Source organism: Borostomias antarcticus (assembly GCF_949987555.1).
Source record: "Borostomias antarcticus genome assembly, chromosome: 2".
Lineage (NCBI taxonomy): Eukaryota > Metazoa > Chordata > Actinopteri > Stomiiformes > Stomiidae > Borostomias > Borostomias antarcticus.
The window spans coordinates 33,088,332-33,103,331 of record NC_140235.1 but is presented as its reverse complement, the minus strand read 5'-3'; the positions used below and the strand labels follow the sequence as shown (position 1 = coordinate 33,103,331).

Below are 15,000 nucleotides of genomic sequence, written 5' to 3'. Positions count from 1 at the left end.
CATAGAAGTGTGGCAGAAGTTAATCCACACAAGAAGACGACAGGAAAATAAGGAGGACCCGACCGCGCCAGGGCAGAGGAGCGAGCTGCTCTTTTGCCTGGCGCCGGGGAGGCAGAGCCACATGTAGGGAACAGCTGCAGCCATCATCAGATCACTGCATCATCAGATCACAGCATCATCAGATCACAGCAGACACTGGCTTGCAGCACATTATACAGAAAAGGAAGCCTACCACCAGTGCCCTCGACCCCTTCCCCACAGCTCTGGTAAAATCCAACCTTTCCGTCCTCAGTCCCCTCATCACCAAGGTCATCAACCACTCCCTCCTGGCCGGTCATGTCCCTCCCTCCCTGAAAACTGCTGTCATCAGACCACTCCTCAAGAAACACTCTCTAGACCCCCAAGTCCTTGCAAACTATCCACCTATCTCCAACCTCCCATTCATTTCCAAAGTCCTAGAAAAAGCAGTTGCTGCTCAACTCCAGACCCACCTAAAACAAAACAATTTATTCAAAAAGTTCCAGTCTGGTTTCCGCCCTGGCCACAGCACAGAAACGGCTCTGGTCAGGGTCACAAATGACCTTCTAATGACAGCAGACACTGGCTCCTCATCCCTCCTCATCCTCCTGGACCTCACAGCCGCTTTTGACCCCATAGATCACAACATCCTCCTCCACCGTCTGCACTCCACTATCGGTCTCTCCAGCACTGTCCACAACTGGTTCACATCATACCTATCTGACAGAACTGAGCACGTCGCCCTGGGTAAAGCAAAATCTCAGACCCACAATGTCACATGCGGTGTTCCCCAGGGTTGTGTGTTGGGCCCCACCCGCTTCACCCTGTACATGATCCCCCTAGGCCACATCATCAGCAAGCATGGAATATCTTTTCATTGCTATGCTGATGATACACAGTTATACCTCAGATCCAAACCCACTCTCTCCACTCCTCTGCCACTGTCCACACTGAGGTCCTGTCTGGAGGAGATAGAGGCATGGATGAAGCTCAACCATTTACAGTTAAACAGTTCTAAGATGGAAGCTATCCAAATTGGCCCACCACATCAGATCCAGTCATCACTCTCACCAGCATTACTTTCTCCGGCCAAAACACGCCCCTCTCCAAATCAGTCCCAAACCTGGGGTCATAATGGACCCTCACCTCGCCTTTGAAACACACATCAAACACCTGTGCCAGAAGTCCTTCTACCATCTCAGGAACATCTCAAAACTCTGTCCCATGCTCTCCTTGGCAGACGCAGACAAGCTCGTCCATGACTTGGTCTCCTCCAGGCTGGACTACTGCAATGCTCTCCTCATCGGGATCCCTAGCTACTGCCTTCAGAGGCTCCAGAACATTCAGAACTGTGCTGCTAGGATCCTGATGAGGGTGCGCAAATACGATCACTCCCACCCTCAAATCACTTCACTGACTCCCCGTGTCCCTCAGAGTTGAGTATAAGATCTCCCTCCTCACCCACCAGTGTGTTTATGGAAATGCCCCCTCCTACCTCAAGGAACTCCTCACCCCCCAGGCCTGTTCACATACCCTCCTCCACTGCCAACCTCCTACAAGAAGCAAAATGGAAACTAGTCACCATGGGGAAGGGGCTTTCTCCTCGGCGGCTCCCAGACTGTGGAACGCCCTCCCAAACCACCTCAAGGCACCACAGTCTGTAGACAATTTCAAAAAAGGACTTCAAACTCACCTGTTCACAAAAGCTTTTTAACTTACCATCTTCCCATGCCTCTCAAATCGGTTTCGACTACGGACGGATTATGATTACGGATTACTCACTGTTTTTATGATTATATTTTAACATGTTTTGAGTTGGTATTAATGTATTGATGTATTTTTATTGGGAAACACTGTATTGATGTATTTTATTGTTTATAGCACTGAGGTTTCACAGAAAGGTAAAGTGCACACACAAATAACAGCTATTATTATTATTATTATTATTATGATGATGTCTGAGAGAAATAAGTCCATTCAGGTCAGGATGGAAGCGGTGTGCTGGGTGAGAACTACTCCACTGCACTGTGTGGGTTAAGAGCCCTTCAGACCGTCTCTGTGGGCTGAGCTGGTGAAGCTGCGCCTGGTTCTTCAGAGAGAGAGAATAGCCATGTTTCCATCCACACGTTTTATGAGAATTTAGTTATATCGAATTAAAAATGCCTTATGGAAACAGTAAAATTGTATTAAAAGTCATGAAAATCGACAAAATGTTTGTACTGTCGATCTCGTCGGATTTTCTCTTGTTCGATAAAAGGCTTTTGTGATAAATGCTTTATCAGATTAAGCTCTGAGATGGAAACACACGTTCACCGGCTTTATTCGCATTCATATTTTTTAGCGATCTTCACATAATTCGATTGACAAGTCGATGGAAACGTGGCTAGTGTCTCTGTGGGCTGAGCTGGTGAAGCTGCAGGTTCTTCAGAGAGAGAGAGAGAGTCTGTGGGCGGAGCTGGTGAAGCTGCAGGTTCTTCAGAGAGAGAGAGAGAGTCTGTGAGCGGAGCTGGTGAAGCTGCAGGTTCTTCAGAGAGAGAGAGAGAGTCTGTGGGCGGAGCTGGTGAAGCTGCAGGTTCTTCAGAGAGAGAGAGAGAGTCTGTGGGCGGAGCTGGTGAAGCTGCAGGTTCTTCAGAGAGAGAGAGAGAGTCTGTGGGCGGAGCTGGTGAAGCTGCAGGTTCTTCAGAGAGAGAAAAGCTGAATCCCAATCTGAGTGCGCAAACCGCACTTGCGGCCCCTCGCACTTGAGGCCTGTGGCCTGAGCACTTAATTGACGTCAGCTGGAAGGGCCAGAGGGTGCAGGGCCGTGAATTAAATGGGACAGCACTTCCAGCGGCGTGCCAAGCCAGTTTCGCTCAATGCCCCTCCCACTTCGTTTTCATTGGCTGCTGGCTGCTCTGACGCTCCCCTCAGCTCTCCGCTCGGCTCTGCAAATTGACCGATTGACGTCTGTTTTAATTTAATAATAATTAAAAAATTATGTTGGGTGGGATATGTTTGCCGCATGTGGATTTTAAGATAAATGTTGTGTTATCTGCAAATGTCATCATTTATGTGTGATGCACTCGGATCATGACTCGGATGCACTCAAGCACTGTGTCACATGAGACGCGGTGGGCTGTGGGTATTTTCTGCTCCTAAGTCCGCGAAATTGCGGACTTTCGGTAAGTGCGGTTAAAGCGCGCAAAATGGCGGCAGTGGCGCACTTGTGGACCTAGCAATTCCGTTTTGGGACTACCCTGAGCCCTTGTGGACTTAGCGGGAACGCGCATGTAAGGCCACAAGGCCGCGAGTGCTCTGCACTTTCGCCTAAGTGCGCGATTTGGGATTCAGCTAAAGAGAGAGAGAGAGAGAGAGTCTGTGGGCGGAGCTGGTGAAGCTGCAGGTTCTTCAGAGAGAGAGAGAGAGTCTGTGAGCTGAGCTGGTGAAGCTGCAGGTTCTTCAGAGAGAGAGAGAGTCTGTGGGCGGAGCTGGTGAAGCTGCAGGTTCTACAGAGAGAGAGAGGGTTAGCAAACCCATTCTATTAATACATCCCTGAGAGCAAACCCATGGGAATTGGAGGCAAGACCATAAGCATACTAGGGCATGTACCTTAAAAAAACAAAATTTGGTTGAGCTTTAATTGAACGTAAGAGCCTTGACCTGCAGACGGGGGTAGAGAGGAGCTAGCTGGAGGCGCTACGTCAGGGAGATACTATGAACATGGACCGGTCCTAAAGAGGAAGAGATAGGGAGGACACAGGGGATGTGATGGTGTGTGTGTGTGTGTGTGTGTGTGTGTGTGTGAAGATACAGTAAACACCAAGAGGTCTAGCATCACACACAAAAGCCAAATGTACACGTACGCACACACGCATGCACCGTGTAACCGTGCAACCGCAGGACGGTTCTCCCTAGAACACCCCTCATCTCCAGTTCTCCCTAGAACACGCCTCATCTCCAGTTCTCTCTAGAACACGCCTCATCTCCAGTTCTCCGTAGAACACGTCTCCTCACCCAGTTCTGTCAGGAGCGCTAATCCCCTGAAAAGAAGCTGCAGTTTGGGTTTAAAGTAATTTCAATGCCAGGAGATGAGAACTCTGTGAAGTAGGAAGAGCTTCCTCCTGTGTTCCTCCAATGAGGACGGGTGCTTTGTCTGGCGACAGGATTAAACAGGCTGTGAATATTTTGAGGGGATCATCAAAATCAAAAGGAGCATCGGTCTGACGTCGGTGCGCACGCTTACAGTGCTGTTTTGAAGTGGCAATGTTTTAGGCAAACCGTGGCTCACACCGTGGCTCACTCCGTGGCTCACACCGTGGCTCACTCCGTGGCTCACACCGTGGCTCACACCGTGGCTTCTCAGGTAAACTATAAGGCCTCTTGAATAAAGGTGTCATTTCGAGGTAGAGTGTGGAGCGTCTGGAAGTACGTCACTGTCTCTGCAATATATGCACATCCACACAGACACTGACAATCTCTCTCTAGCCAGTGGGGATCTAGCCAGAGTCCCCCCCACCCCAAAACACACACACACACTGTTCCAGCTCTCCAGCTCCTGTCCCCACTAAGTAGGCCAGGCTGACCCATATAGAGCTTCCCCCAGAGAGAGACAGAGAGAGAGAGAGAGAGGGAGAGAGAGAGAGAGAGAGAGAGAGAGAGTTGGAGCCAGAATTAACTTTATATTGATTTGACCTGAGAAAAGAACGTGATAGAAAAATAGATATATGGTATATGGAATTATGAGGTCAGAATATAATTGAGGTTATGGTATACTTTGCTACAGTATATTGCTATGTTTGCATGCAGTATGGTTTGCCATGGTTTATTCTATTCTATGCTTACCTGGAGGCCTCACCCCCCTGGGGGTAGCATCTATACTGTAGCTATCTATTTAATTGGGGTAAGGGAACGCCCCTGGGTGGAATCCTAGTGAGACGGGGTGCGGAACAGCTTTTTGACCACGACACCACGACATGCTCAAACACGACAACCAGAGTAACCCTAAACCAATGCAAATCATGGAACTGTAATGGTATTTTGTAGGGCTGGGATAAATTATTATTTTGGTAATCGAGAGAGAGAGAGAGAGAGAGAGAGAGAGAGAGAGAGAGAGAGAGTGATAATGAGAGAGAGAGAGAGAGAGAGAGAGAGAGACAAGCGGCAGCACAAGGCTGGAAAACCCAGGGGGATGTTGGGTTTTGTAGTTCTGTCCCGTGGGCTGTGTAGTTTGCATTTGGTTTTCCTGTACTACTTTCCCTGGACACATTATGAATACTGCTCAGTAAGTGATGGTCCCCAATGGTCCCCATCCACTTTTATCTGAGGACTACCCACCAGGCGAGGTCCTTCAAAGCAGGTAGAATATCCCTCATTTCAACACTGTAAAGTAAAGTATATACTGGAAGCTTGAAAGAGGATGAACGAGGTACGTTGATGTTTATTCATCAATGACTAACACGCCGTCTACAAAGGTCTCTCTCAAGGGCCACGGTGGCAGTCTCTCTCAAGGGCCACGGTGGCAGTCTCTCTCAAGGGCCACGGTGGCAGTCTCTCTCAGCGTGATTATAGAATCTAAATCAGACAAAGATATTTTTTTAAAGAAAGAGAAAAGCAAAAAGAAGAAGCTTCTGAGTCAAGAGGTTCAACTGGCAGCTGATGAAAGAAGGAAGGAGAATGAGAAAAACAGTACAAAGAAGGAAGGAAAATGAGAAAAACAGTACAAAGCCAGGTAAGTATGGGTTAGAGTTTATTAGCAAGGTGCACACACACACACAGTCTATAAAAAGAGTGCTCTACTATCTCTGTGATAGTATTTGTTTACATGTGCATACTTAAGGTGTAAGGTGTGCGTGTGTGTAGGGGGGGGGGGGGGGGGGAGTCAAAGCAAGCTTAATCAAGCACATCTAAAGTATTTTGATATAAACACATACTATTTAAAGCTGCAGTATGTAAGATTTTCACAAGATTTTGAACATTTAATTAAATATTGCTATATTGTATGAGAAGGATAAGTGATTGAGCTCTTGTGTGTCTTTGTAGACAGCCGTTTGGCTCTGCTATGACAAGTATACTAATTCATATTATAATTTTGTGTTGGGTCGACACCAGAATATATTGTTGTGAGGAGTGGCCACACCTGGTTCAAAGTGTGCACGTGTGCTGAGATCCAATTAGCAACACAAGGCATTCTTGCATGGCCTTATGGGTACCCAAACCCACAAACCGTGAGATTGAAGCAGACTGAATTAAACTTGGCAGAAATAATCTTCCCCTGTTGCTAGCTGGTAGCAGGCTCTTGGCACATAAGTTACATACTGCAGCTTTAACCGCGACCTTGAGTTCACAGGTCACCACTACAAAGTCAGAGAAGAGGGTCTTCTAAGATGAGGCACAGAACAGGATTGCACACAGGGTGACGGAGAGCAACACTACAGTCATGAACCAATGCATTACCATAGATATTGACCAGATATATTTGAGCCAAACATGGTTCACAATCCAGAATTGGGCTCACATGGCTTACATTTCCATTCACCTACTGTAAATCTGACTCACTGATTTCCTCCTAAACCTTCCTTGGTTTATCACAAACAGAGCACTTCTGGGATGGGGGAATACTTGACTTCAACTGTATTCTTGCAGCAATGATTGTCTTATTTTTGCGCTAGGTAATTCTCCCTTTTATTTATAACACAGAAAGAACATAGCGTAGATGTTCAGTGATCAGAATGTCAGAGGGCTGGGGTGTGAGGGCTGGGGTGAGGGTGTGAGGGTGTGAGGGTGTGAGGGCTGGGGTGAGGGTGTGAGGGGGTGAGGGTGTGTGGGTGTGAGGGCTGGGGTGAGGGTGTGAGGGCTGGGGTGAGGGTGTGTGGGTGTGAGGGCTGGGGTGAGGGTGTGAGGGTGTGAGGGCTGGGGTGAGGGTGTGAGGGCTGGGGTGAGGGTGTGAGGGCTGGGGTGAGGGTGTGAGGGTGTGAGGGCTGGGGTGAGGGTGTGTGGGTGTGAGGGCTGGGGTGAGGGTGTGAGGGTGTGGGCTGGGGTGAGGGTGTGAGGGTGTGAGGGCTGGGGTGAGGGTGTGAGGGCTGGGGTGAGCGTGTGAGGGTGTGAGGGCTGGGGTGAGGGTGTGAGGGTGTGAGGGCTGGGGTGAGGGTGTGTGGGTGTGAGGGCTGGGGTGAGGGTGTGAGGGCTGGTGTGAGGGGATGAGGGCTGGGGTGAAGGTGTGAGGGTGTGTGGGTGGTCCAGTGTGTTAGAAACAGTCCGTTAGAAACAACAGCAGAGGGTTTCCAAGCAGAGACAGAGTCCGGTTCAGCTCAGAGCCGTGGGAGAAGAGACAGGAGAAGAGTGCTGCTACTGACTGGCAGTGTGACTGCTTGCTTGTGTGTGTGTGTGTGTGTGTATGTGTGTGTGTGTGTGTATGCGTGCGTGCGTGTATTTCTGTGCTCTGTATACATCATTTAGTGTATTTCTGTGCTGTGTGCCCGGATTCCGGCGACTGGCGCCCGCCCTTGCGCGCGCGCGTGTGTGTGTGTGTGTGTGACACACAGGGACCTCTGCTGCTGTGCTGCCCTGTGGTTTTGTGTTGAACTGTGCACTTAAAGGCATTGGGTATGTGTGTGCGTGTGTACAGTATGTGTGTGTGTGTGTCTGCGTGTGTATGTGTGTGTGTGTGTGTGTGCGTGTGTGTGTGCCCGCACACAAGTCTCACCGTGTTAAGTGAGCGCGTATGTGTGCGTGTCTGTGCGCAAGTCTCACAGTGTGTGTATGTGTGTGTGTGTGTACATGTTCGGGGGGGTAATGCAAAATGTGTGTGTGTGTGTGTGTAACGGGGGGTTATGCAGGATGTGTGTGTGTGTGTCGGGGGGTTATGCAGGGGGTGTGTGTGTAAGTCGGGGGTTATGCAGGGTGTGTGTGTGTGTGTGTGTGTGTGTGTGTGTGTGTTAAGCAGGGTAGGAGGTGTGTGTGTGTGTTAAGCAGGGTAGGAGGTGTGTGTGTGTGTTCAGCAGGGTAGGAGGTGTGTGTGTGTTAAGCAGGGTAGGAGGTGTGTGTGTGTGTTAAGCAGGGTAGGAAGTGTGTGCGTGCATGTGTGTTCAGCAGGGTAGGAGGCGCCGAGGGAGAGAAGCAGAAGCACAGCTGACACCCAGTTGGCGGAAGAGGTGTGGCCTAATCCTCTGAAGCACGGGGTCGGGAAATACAACAAGGAGGAGGGAGGAGAGGAGGAGGAGGAGAGGAGAGGAGAGGAGAGGAGAGGAGAGGAGAGGAGAGGAGAGGAGAGGAGAGGAGAGGAGAGGAGAGGAGAGGAGAGGAGAGGAGAGGAGAGGAGAGGAGGCAGGGGGAGGACATCAGACATGAGATGAAAGAGGAAGACATTGAGAGTGAGAGAAAAAGAACAGAAGAGAGATTAAGAAAGAGAGTAGGAATGAGTAGAGTAGGAGTGAGGGGTGTGTTCAGGAGCAGAGGGAGGAGTGAGGGGTGTGTTCAGGAGCAGAGGGAGGAGAGAGGGGTGTGTTCAGGAGCAGAGGGAGGAGAGAGGGGTGTGTTCAGGAGCAGAGGGAGGAGAGAGGGGTGTGTTCAGGAGCAGAGGGAGGAGAGAGGGGTGTGTTCAGGAGCAGAGGGAGGAGTGAGGGGTGTGTTCAGGAGCAGAGGGAGGAGAGAGGGGTGTGTTCAGGAGCAGAGGGAGGAGAGAGACAGGGAGAGAACGGCAGAGGTTAGTAAAACAATCACAACCATGTCTATCAACAACAACAACAACGATGACAACAACAACAACGATCAAGACAACAACAACAACGGCGATGACAACACCCCCCCCTCACTGGTCTCTCATGCAGTAGTTGCATGCTTCGCAGCCAACATCATGCAGTGCCTTCAACACACACACACACACACACGCACATAAATGCATGCGCAAGAATCTCACACGCACGCACGCGCACACACACAAACTCTGGCACTGAGCTTTTGTTCTCAATTCTGTGACCTAGTTACTACTTCTACTGTCCCTGCAGTCTTTCTTGTGAGAGCAGTGATGAATGCATGGCTGGTCCCAGACCAGGCCTAACCCTAACCCTAACCCTAACCCAGGCTGAGGGCCACGCCCAGGCCCAGTGGCTCCCCCAGTGGGGGACCAGAGTAGTACAACATGTTGCCTCACTGTTCCTCTCAATTCACTATCAGGAACTAATTACTCCGCTCAATGGCATCTGACACTGGCTGTAATGGAGGCTAAATTGTACCCCAAAGTATTTAATAACCGTTGAGGATTAGATTGAAATGCAATGTTTTTGAGATGATGTTGTAGACACACACGCACACATTCCTGTGTAACCATGGCAACTGGCGCTCAACACAGCGCGCCTGCAGACGGGGGTTCGCGCCAGGGGGGCTCGGGGGGGGGCTGGCGCCGCGGCAGAACGCCAGCGGACTGGTCAGGTGGGGAGGGGAGTGTGTGGTGGACTGGTCAGGTGGGGGAGGGGAGTGTGTGGTGGACTGGTCAGGTGGGGGTGGGTTGGGGAGTGTGTGGTGGACTGGTCAGGTGGGGGTGGGGAGGGGAGTGTGTGGTGGACTGGTCAGGTGGGGGTGGGGGAGGGGAGTGTGTGGTGGACTGGTCAGGTGGGGAGGGGAGTGTGTGGTGGACTGGTCAGGTGGGGAGGGGAGTGTGTGGTGACTGGTCAGGTGGGGGTGGGGAGTGTGTGGTGGACTGGTCAGGTGGGGAGGGGAGTGTGTGGTGACTGGTCAGGTGGGGGTGGGGGTGGGGAGTGTGTGGTGGACTGGTCAGGTGGGGAGGGGAGTGTGTGGTGGACTGGTCAGGTGGGGGTGGGGAGTGTGTGGTGGACTGGTCAGGTGGGGGTGGGGAGTGTGTGGTGGACTGGTCAGGTGGGGAGGGGAGTGTGTGGTGACTGGTCAGGTGGGGGTGGGGAGTGTGTGGTGGACTGGTCAGGTGGGGGTGGGGAGTGTGTGGTGACTGGTCAGGTGGGGGAGGGGAGTGTGTGGTGGACTGGTCAGGTGGGGGAGGGGAGTGTGTGGTGGACTGGTCAGGTGGGGTGGGGGAGGGGAGTGTGTGGTGGACTGGTCAGGTGGTGGTGGGGGAGGGGAGTGTGTGGTGGACTGGTCAGGTGGGGTGGGGGAGGGGAGTGTGTGGTGGACTGGTCAGGTGGGGGTGGGGAGGGGAGTGTGTGGTGGACTGGTCAGGTGGGGGTGGGGAGTGTGTGGTGGACTGGTCAGGTGGGGGTGGGGAGGGGAGTGTGTGGTGACTGGTCAGGTGGGGGTGGGGTGGGGAGTGTGTGGTGGACTGGTCAGGTGGGGAGGGGAGTGTGTGGTGGACTGGTCAGGTGGGGGTGGGGTGGGGAGTGTGTGGTGGACTGGTCAGGTGGGGGTGGGGGAGGGGAGTGTGTGGTGGACTGGTCAGGTGGGGGTGGGGAGTGTGTGGTGGACTGGTCAGGTGGGGGTGGGGGAGGGGAGTGTGTGGTGGACTGGTCAGGTGGGGGTGGGGGTGGGGAGTGTGTGGTGGACTGGTCAGGTGGGGGTGGGGGTGGGGAGTGTGTGGTGGACTGGTCAGGTGGGGAGGGGAGCAGCAGGCCATGCATCATGCATCCCTCTCCGCATGCGGGCCGGCAGCGGCGCTCAGCTGTGTGTCACAACGCCAGAGAGGGAGGGGGGGAACGAGAGGGAGGGGGGGGGGAACGAGAGGGAGGGGGGGGACGGAGGAGGAACAAAAACAATGGATTCAGAAAAGAGGACAGATGGCTGGGTGCTCCCATACACACACACACACACACACACACACACACGCACACGCACACGCACACACGTGCACACACACACACACACACACACAGAATTCCCTGCACAATTTGCTTAATGTGCTGCATACACAGACATCCTCAGCTGTTGATTGTACCCAGAATGCCCCTTCAACTCGGAACAACTCAGAGAGCAGCATGTCAACATGTCAACAGTCCTGCCTGAACCAGGAGGGGAGAGGTTCCTCTAATGAAGTTCCCATCAGACACTGAACCAGGGAGGGGGTTCCTCTAGTGAACCAGGGAGGGGGTTCCTCTAATGAAGTTCCCATCAGACACTGAACCAGGGAGGGGGTTCCTCTAATGAAGTTCCCATCAGACACTGAACCAGGGAGGGGGTTCCTCTAGTGAACCAGGGAGGGGGTTCCTCTAATGAAGTTCCCATCAGACACTGAACCAGGGAGGGGGTTCCTCTAGTGAACCAGGGAGGGGGTTCCTCTAATGAAGTTCCCATCAGACACTGAACCAGGGAGGGGGTTCCTCTAATGAAGTTCCCATCAGACACTGAACCAGGGAGGGGGTTCCTCTAGTGAACCAGGGAGGGGGTTCCTCTAATGAAGTTCCCATCAGACACTGAACCAGGGAGGGGGTTCCTCTAATGAAGTTCCCATCAGACACTGAACCAGGGAGGGGGTTCCTCTAGTGCTGGGCTATTGGCCCAGTATAAAGGCTATTGGCCCAGTATAAAGGCTATTGGCCCAGTATAAAGCGCACTCAGCCAGGGAGAGATGGGAGACAGAGGGCCTTTAACCAGGCTGCAGGGGGACTGAGACAGAGGGACTGAGACAGAGGGACTGAGACAGAGGGTCTTTAACCAGGCTGCAGGGGGACTGAGACAGAGGGAATGAGACAGAGGTCTTTAACCAGGCTGCAGGGGGACTGAGACAGAGGGACTGAGACAGAGGGACTGAGACAGAGGGTCTTTAACCAGGCTGCAGGGGGACTGAGACAGACTAGAGATCAGAGGAGAGCCCAGATACTCAGATAATGCACATTGAACTTCCTAAGATTCTCTTAAACTGAGACTGCATCGGTTTCGTTGATAATAAAGCCTTCTGGTTGTATAGTATCTGCTTGTTCAATGTCTGGAGAGTTTCTGTCAATCAGTGTTATAGTATGACTATCCTGTTTCCTAGACGAGACGTGAGTTAAGAGTTAGAGGCTGTATACTATATTTAGTCATCATAACCACAAGGTCGAGTCCACAGGAAAAGTAGTAGCAGCAGATGTATTAATGTCCGTATACACTTATATAAACCGTGACAGGAAGTTCTGACCTCACATCCTTCCCTGAACAACCCTGGGTACTTGAATAGCTACTGAAGGTAAAACACACACACACACACACACACACACACACACACACACACACACACACACACACACACACACACACACACACACACACACACACACACACACACACACACACACACACACACACACACACACACACACACACTCAAGAACCAAGAACAACTAAACCAAAGGACGAAGGCGCAGGAAGTGAAAAATAACTGAAAAAGTAGTGATTGGTAGATGAGGATGGCAGGTGGGCGGACACGACAGAAGGGATTCTGGGAAGGCTCTTACCAGACTGTTGTGCCCCCTGAGCGATCTTCTCACCATTCTCCAGTGTAGGCTCTGCGTCTGCTTACACACACACACACACACACACACACACACACACACGCACGCACACGCACACACGCACACACACACACACACGCGCACACACACACACACACGATTACTGTCTACCGTCCACATTACCGTTCTCATGCATACACACGGCACACACCCACACACACCCACACACACACCCACACACACGGCACACACCCACACACAGAGCCGCTCGCTGACCTTTCCAAAGTCGAACATCACTTAAAAACTGCCCACAGCCTCAAGGCAGAGTCACAGGCCGCTGCTAAAACGGGCCGCGGGCCTCGTTAACCGCTGGACTGACACTCTGACAGATCCAAAATGGCAGCTGCTGTCCAGCTGTGTCTGGCAGCGTCCTCCTGCACCAGACTATGACCCACACGGTCACGCCAGCAGATCTAAAATGGTCTTTTATCTGAAGCCCCTCCTGTTGTGTAGCACATACGGTTTCACTCTATCTAGGATGTATTACTGTAATTGGAGTTGCTAGGCGGCAGTTTCAATAAGGCACAGAGAAGAACACACTACGGGGAAGAGCACAGGACTGACTTGAGATCAGTAGCAAGATGACTTGAGATTACACAGTAGCAAGATGTCACATTGAGGACTGACTTGAGATCAGTAGCGCGATGTCATTGAGGTCAACAGCGGGATTAGATTAGCCAGCGCATCAGTCACACAGAAGCACATGCACTCAATCTGAAAAGAGGCTAATTTCACTGGAACACGCATGATCAGATCACACAGTGTCTGAGCCTGGAAACAAGTGAAATACATACTTTACTTTGGAGGATGTGAGAAAGTAGCTCTCTCTCTCCCTCTCTCTCCCTCTCTCCCCCCTCTCTCTCTCTCTCCCCCCTCTCTGTCTCTCTGTCTGTATTTAATCAATCTATGTTCACCCTATTGTCTGTCAACAGTTTGGCCAATAAGATTGAAGTTGTTGATGAGATTATCCAATGAGGATCAAGCTCTTTATTATATGAGGGAGAGTCTTATAGGGCGGATCTGTCTCCATGGAACTACGTTACCCATGACCTCTAACTCTTGAATGATTTTTATTTGATTGGAGGGGGAATATAATTGCAGAACGAATGATTGGTGTGAGATTTTTTAGCTAACTGTTTCACCATCCAAATGTATAGGATTGAAATTTCCTGCTGTACATTGCAACCCCCCCCCCCCAACACGCCGCAAAAAAACAAGGAAGGACTTAGTGGGCAGCCCTGTGGGACATCGTTCCCCGTGTCTCTGACGCCCGCTCACCTCCCCTGGTCCCATCGTTGTCCAGCAGGGGGATGTAGTCCGTCTTGCCCACCGTCTCGCCCACCTGGTCGTCGAAGGTCTCCGCCTCCAGCGAGGCCACAAAGTCCCTCTCCACCAGGCTCTCTGGGCCGGCCACAGGCACCGCGTCCGACAGGGCGTCGCTCAGACTCAGGTCCAGCTCCGCCATGGTTCTGGGAGGGGCAGAAACAGTATGGCGCATTTGTGAGACGATGTCACCGTCAAATCCTGACTGTGAGGAGATAAAATAATCTGGTCAATAGTTGATACAGACCCAGGGGTCATGAACTGTAACTTGAATAAAAAGAGTCTTGCAATGCCTGACTGAGTTTCTCTGCCTGCGAAAGTCTGGAGACATCTTTATTGAAAATCGTTGCTAGAAAAGCGCCTAAAACGGACACTACCAATCAGAACCACTGCCTACATCTCCAGTTGGGTGAAGGACCCGCCTTACTGGACATGATGTCCTCTAAACAAACTTGAGTTGAGAATCAAAACAAAACATTAGGAAGGACCGCCCTAAACACTTTGGATTAGGGTTGCAAAGGGGCAGAACATTTCCGGTAAATGTCCGGAAACTTTCCAGAACTTTTCCATGGGAAGTTAAGCTTGGGAATTCTGGAAATGTTGAGCTTTTTTGTAGCCTATAACAGCTGTTTTCAATTTTTTATTTTATTTTATATATAAAATCCTGTTTTCATCCAATTTGGTATTCAATTGACCCTGACCTAGTGTCCAATTACCCCCTACTAACAGTTGAGGATTCGTCACACAACCCGGCCGGTCAGCAACTCTTGACTATCTCAGCTCGCAACCGTAATTCCAGCACCAGACAGGGTTGCTGTTGTGTGACGAACTCTCAAGCCAAGATTAAACTAACCACCCTCAGGGAACGGCGGCCCAATAGGCCACTCCCTCTGGGATCGGGCCATACTCGGATCTGGCGAGACCACCAGTTTCCAGTGGGCAGCTGCACCAGAGCACAATGCATTAGACCGCTACACCACCGCAGAGCCCTATAACAGGGAACTTAAATGTAGCCTAGTTGGGGAAAAAAACATATAATGCTATTTTTAGATCTTGCAGCATGATCTTGGTTAAAACAACTTGATTTAATGCAAATTCAGTTGAATTTTAACCCTGTACTATGCATTCATCCATCACATGCACAGCTAATTCCCATCATCCTGCACACTAAGAGGGCTGTAGAATCCATTCAGGTTCTGCTCACAAATGGATTAAGCAAAAAATGACATTTTTA

General features: G+C 51.1%; 1 protein-coding gene across 2 annotated transcripts in view; it reads right to left on the bottom strand.

The window, feature by feature from the left end:
• LOC311326700 (uncharacterized protein) overlaps positions 1–15,000 on the bottom strand; it is a 101,554-nt gene that overhangs the window by 63,960 nt on the left and 22,594 nt on the right. For both annotated transcript variants that reach the window (XM_084459639.1, XM_084459638.1), the window contains exons 2-3: positions 13,722–13,912; positions 12,387–12,443 (exon numbers count right to left, since the gene is read on the bottom strand). In XM_084459639.1, coding sequence (XP_084315765.1) covers positions 12,387–12,443; positions 13,722–13,908 — 244 coding nt within the window. In that variant the 5' untranslated portion in view covers positions 13,909–13,912. The remainder of the gene's footprint in view (positions 1–12,386; positions 12,444–13,721; positions 13,913–15,000) is intronic.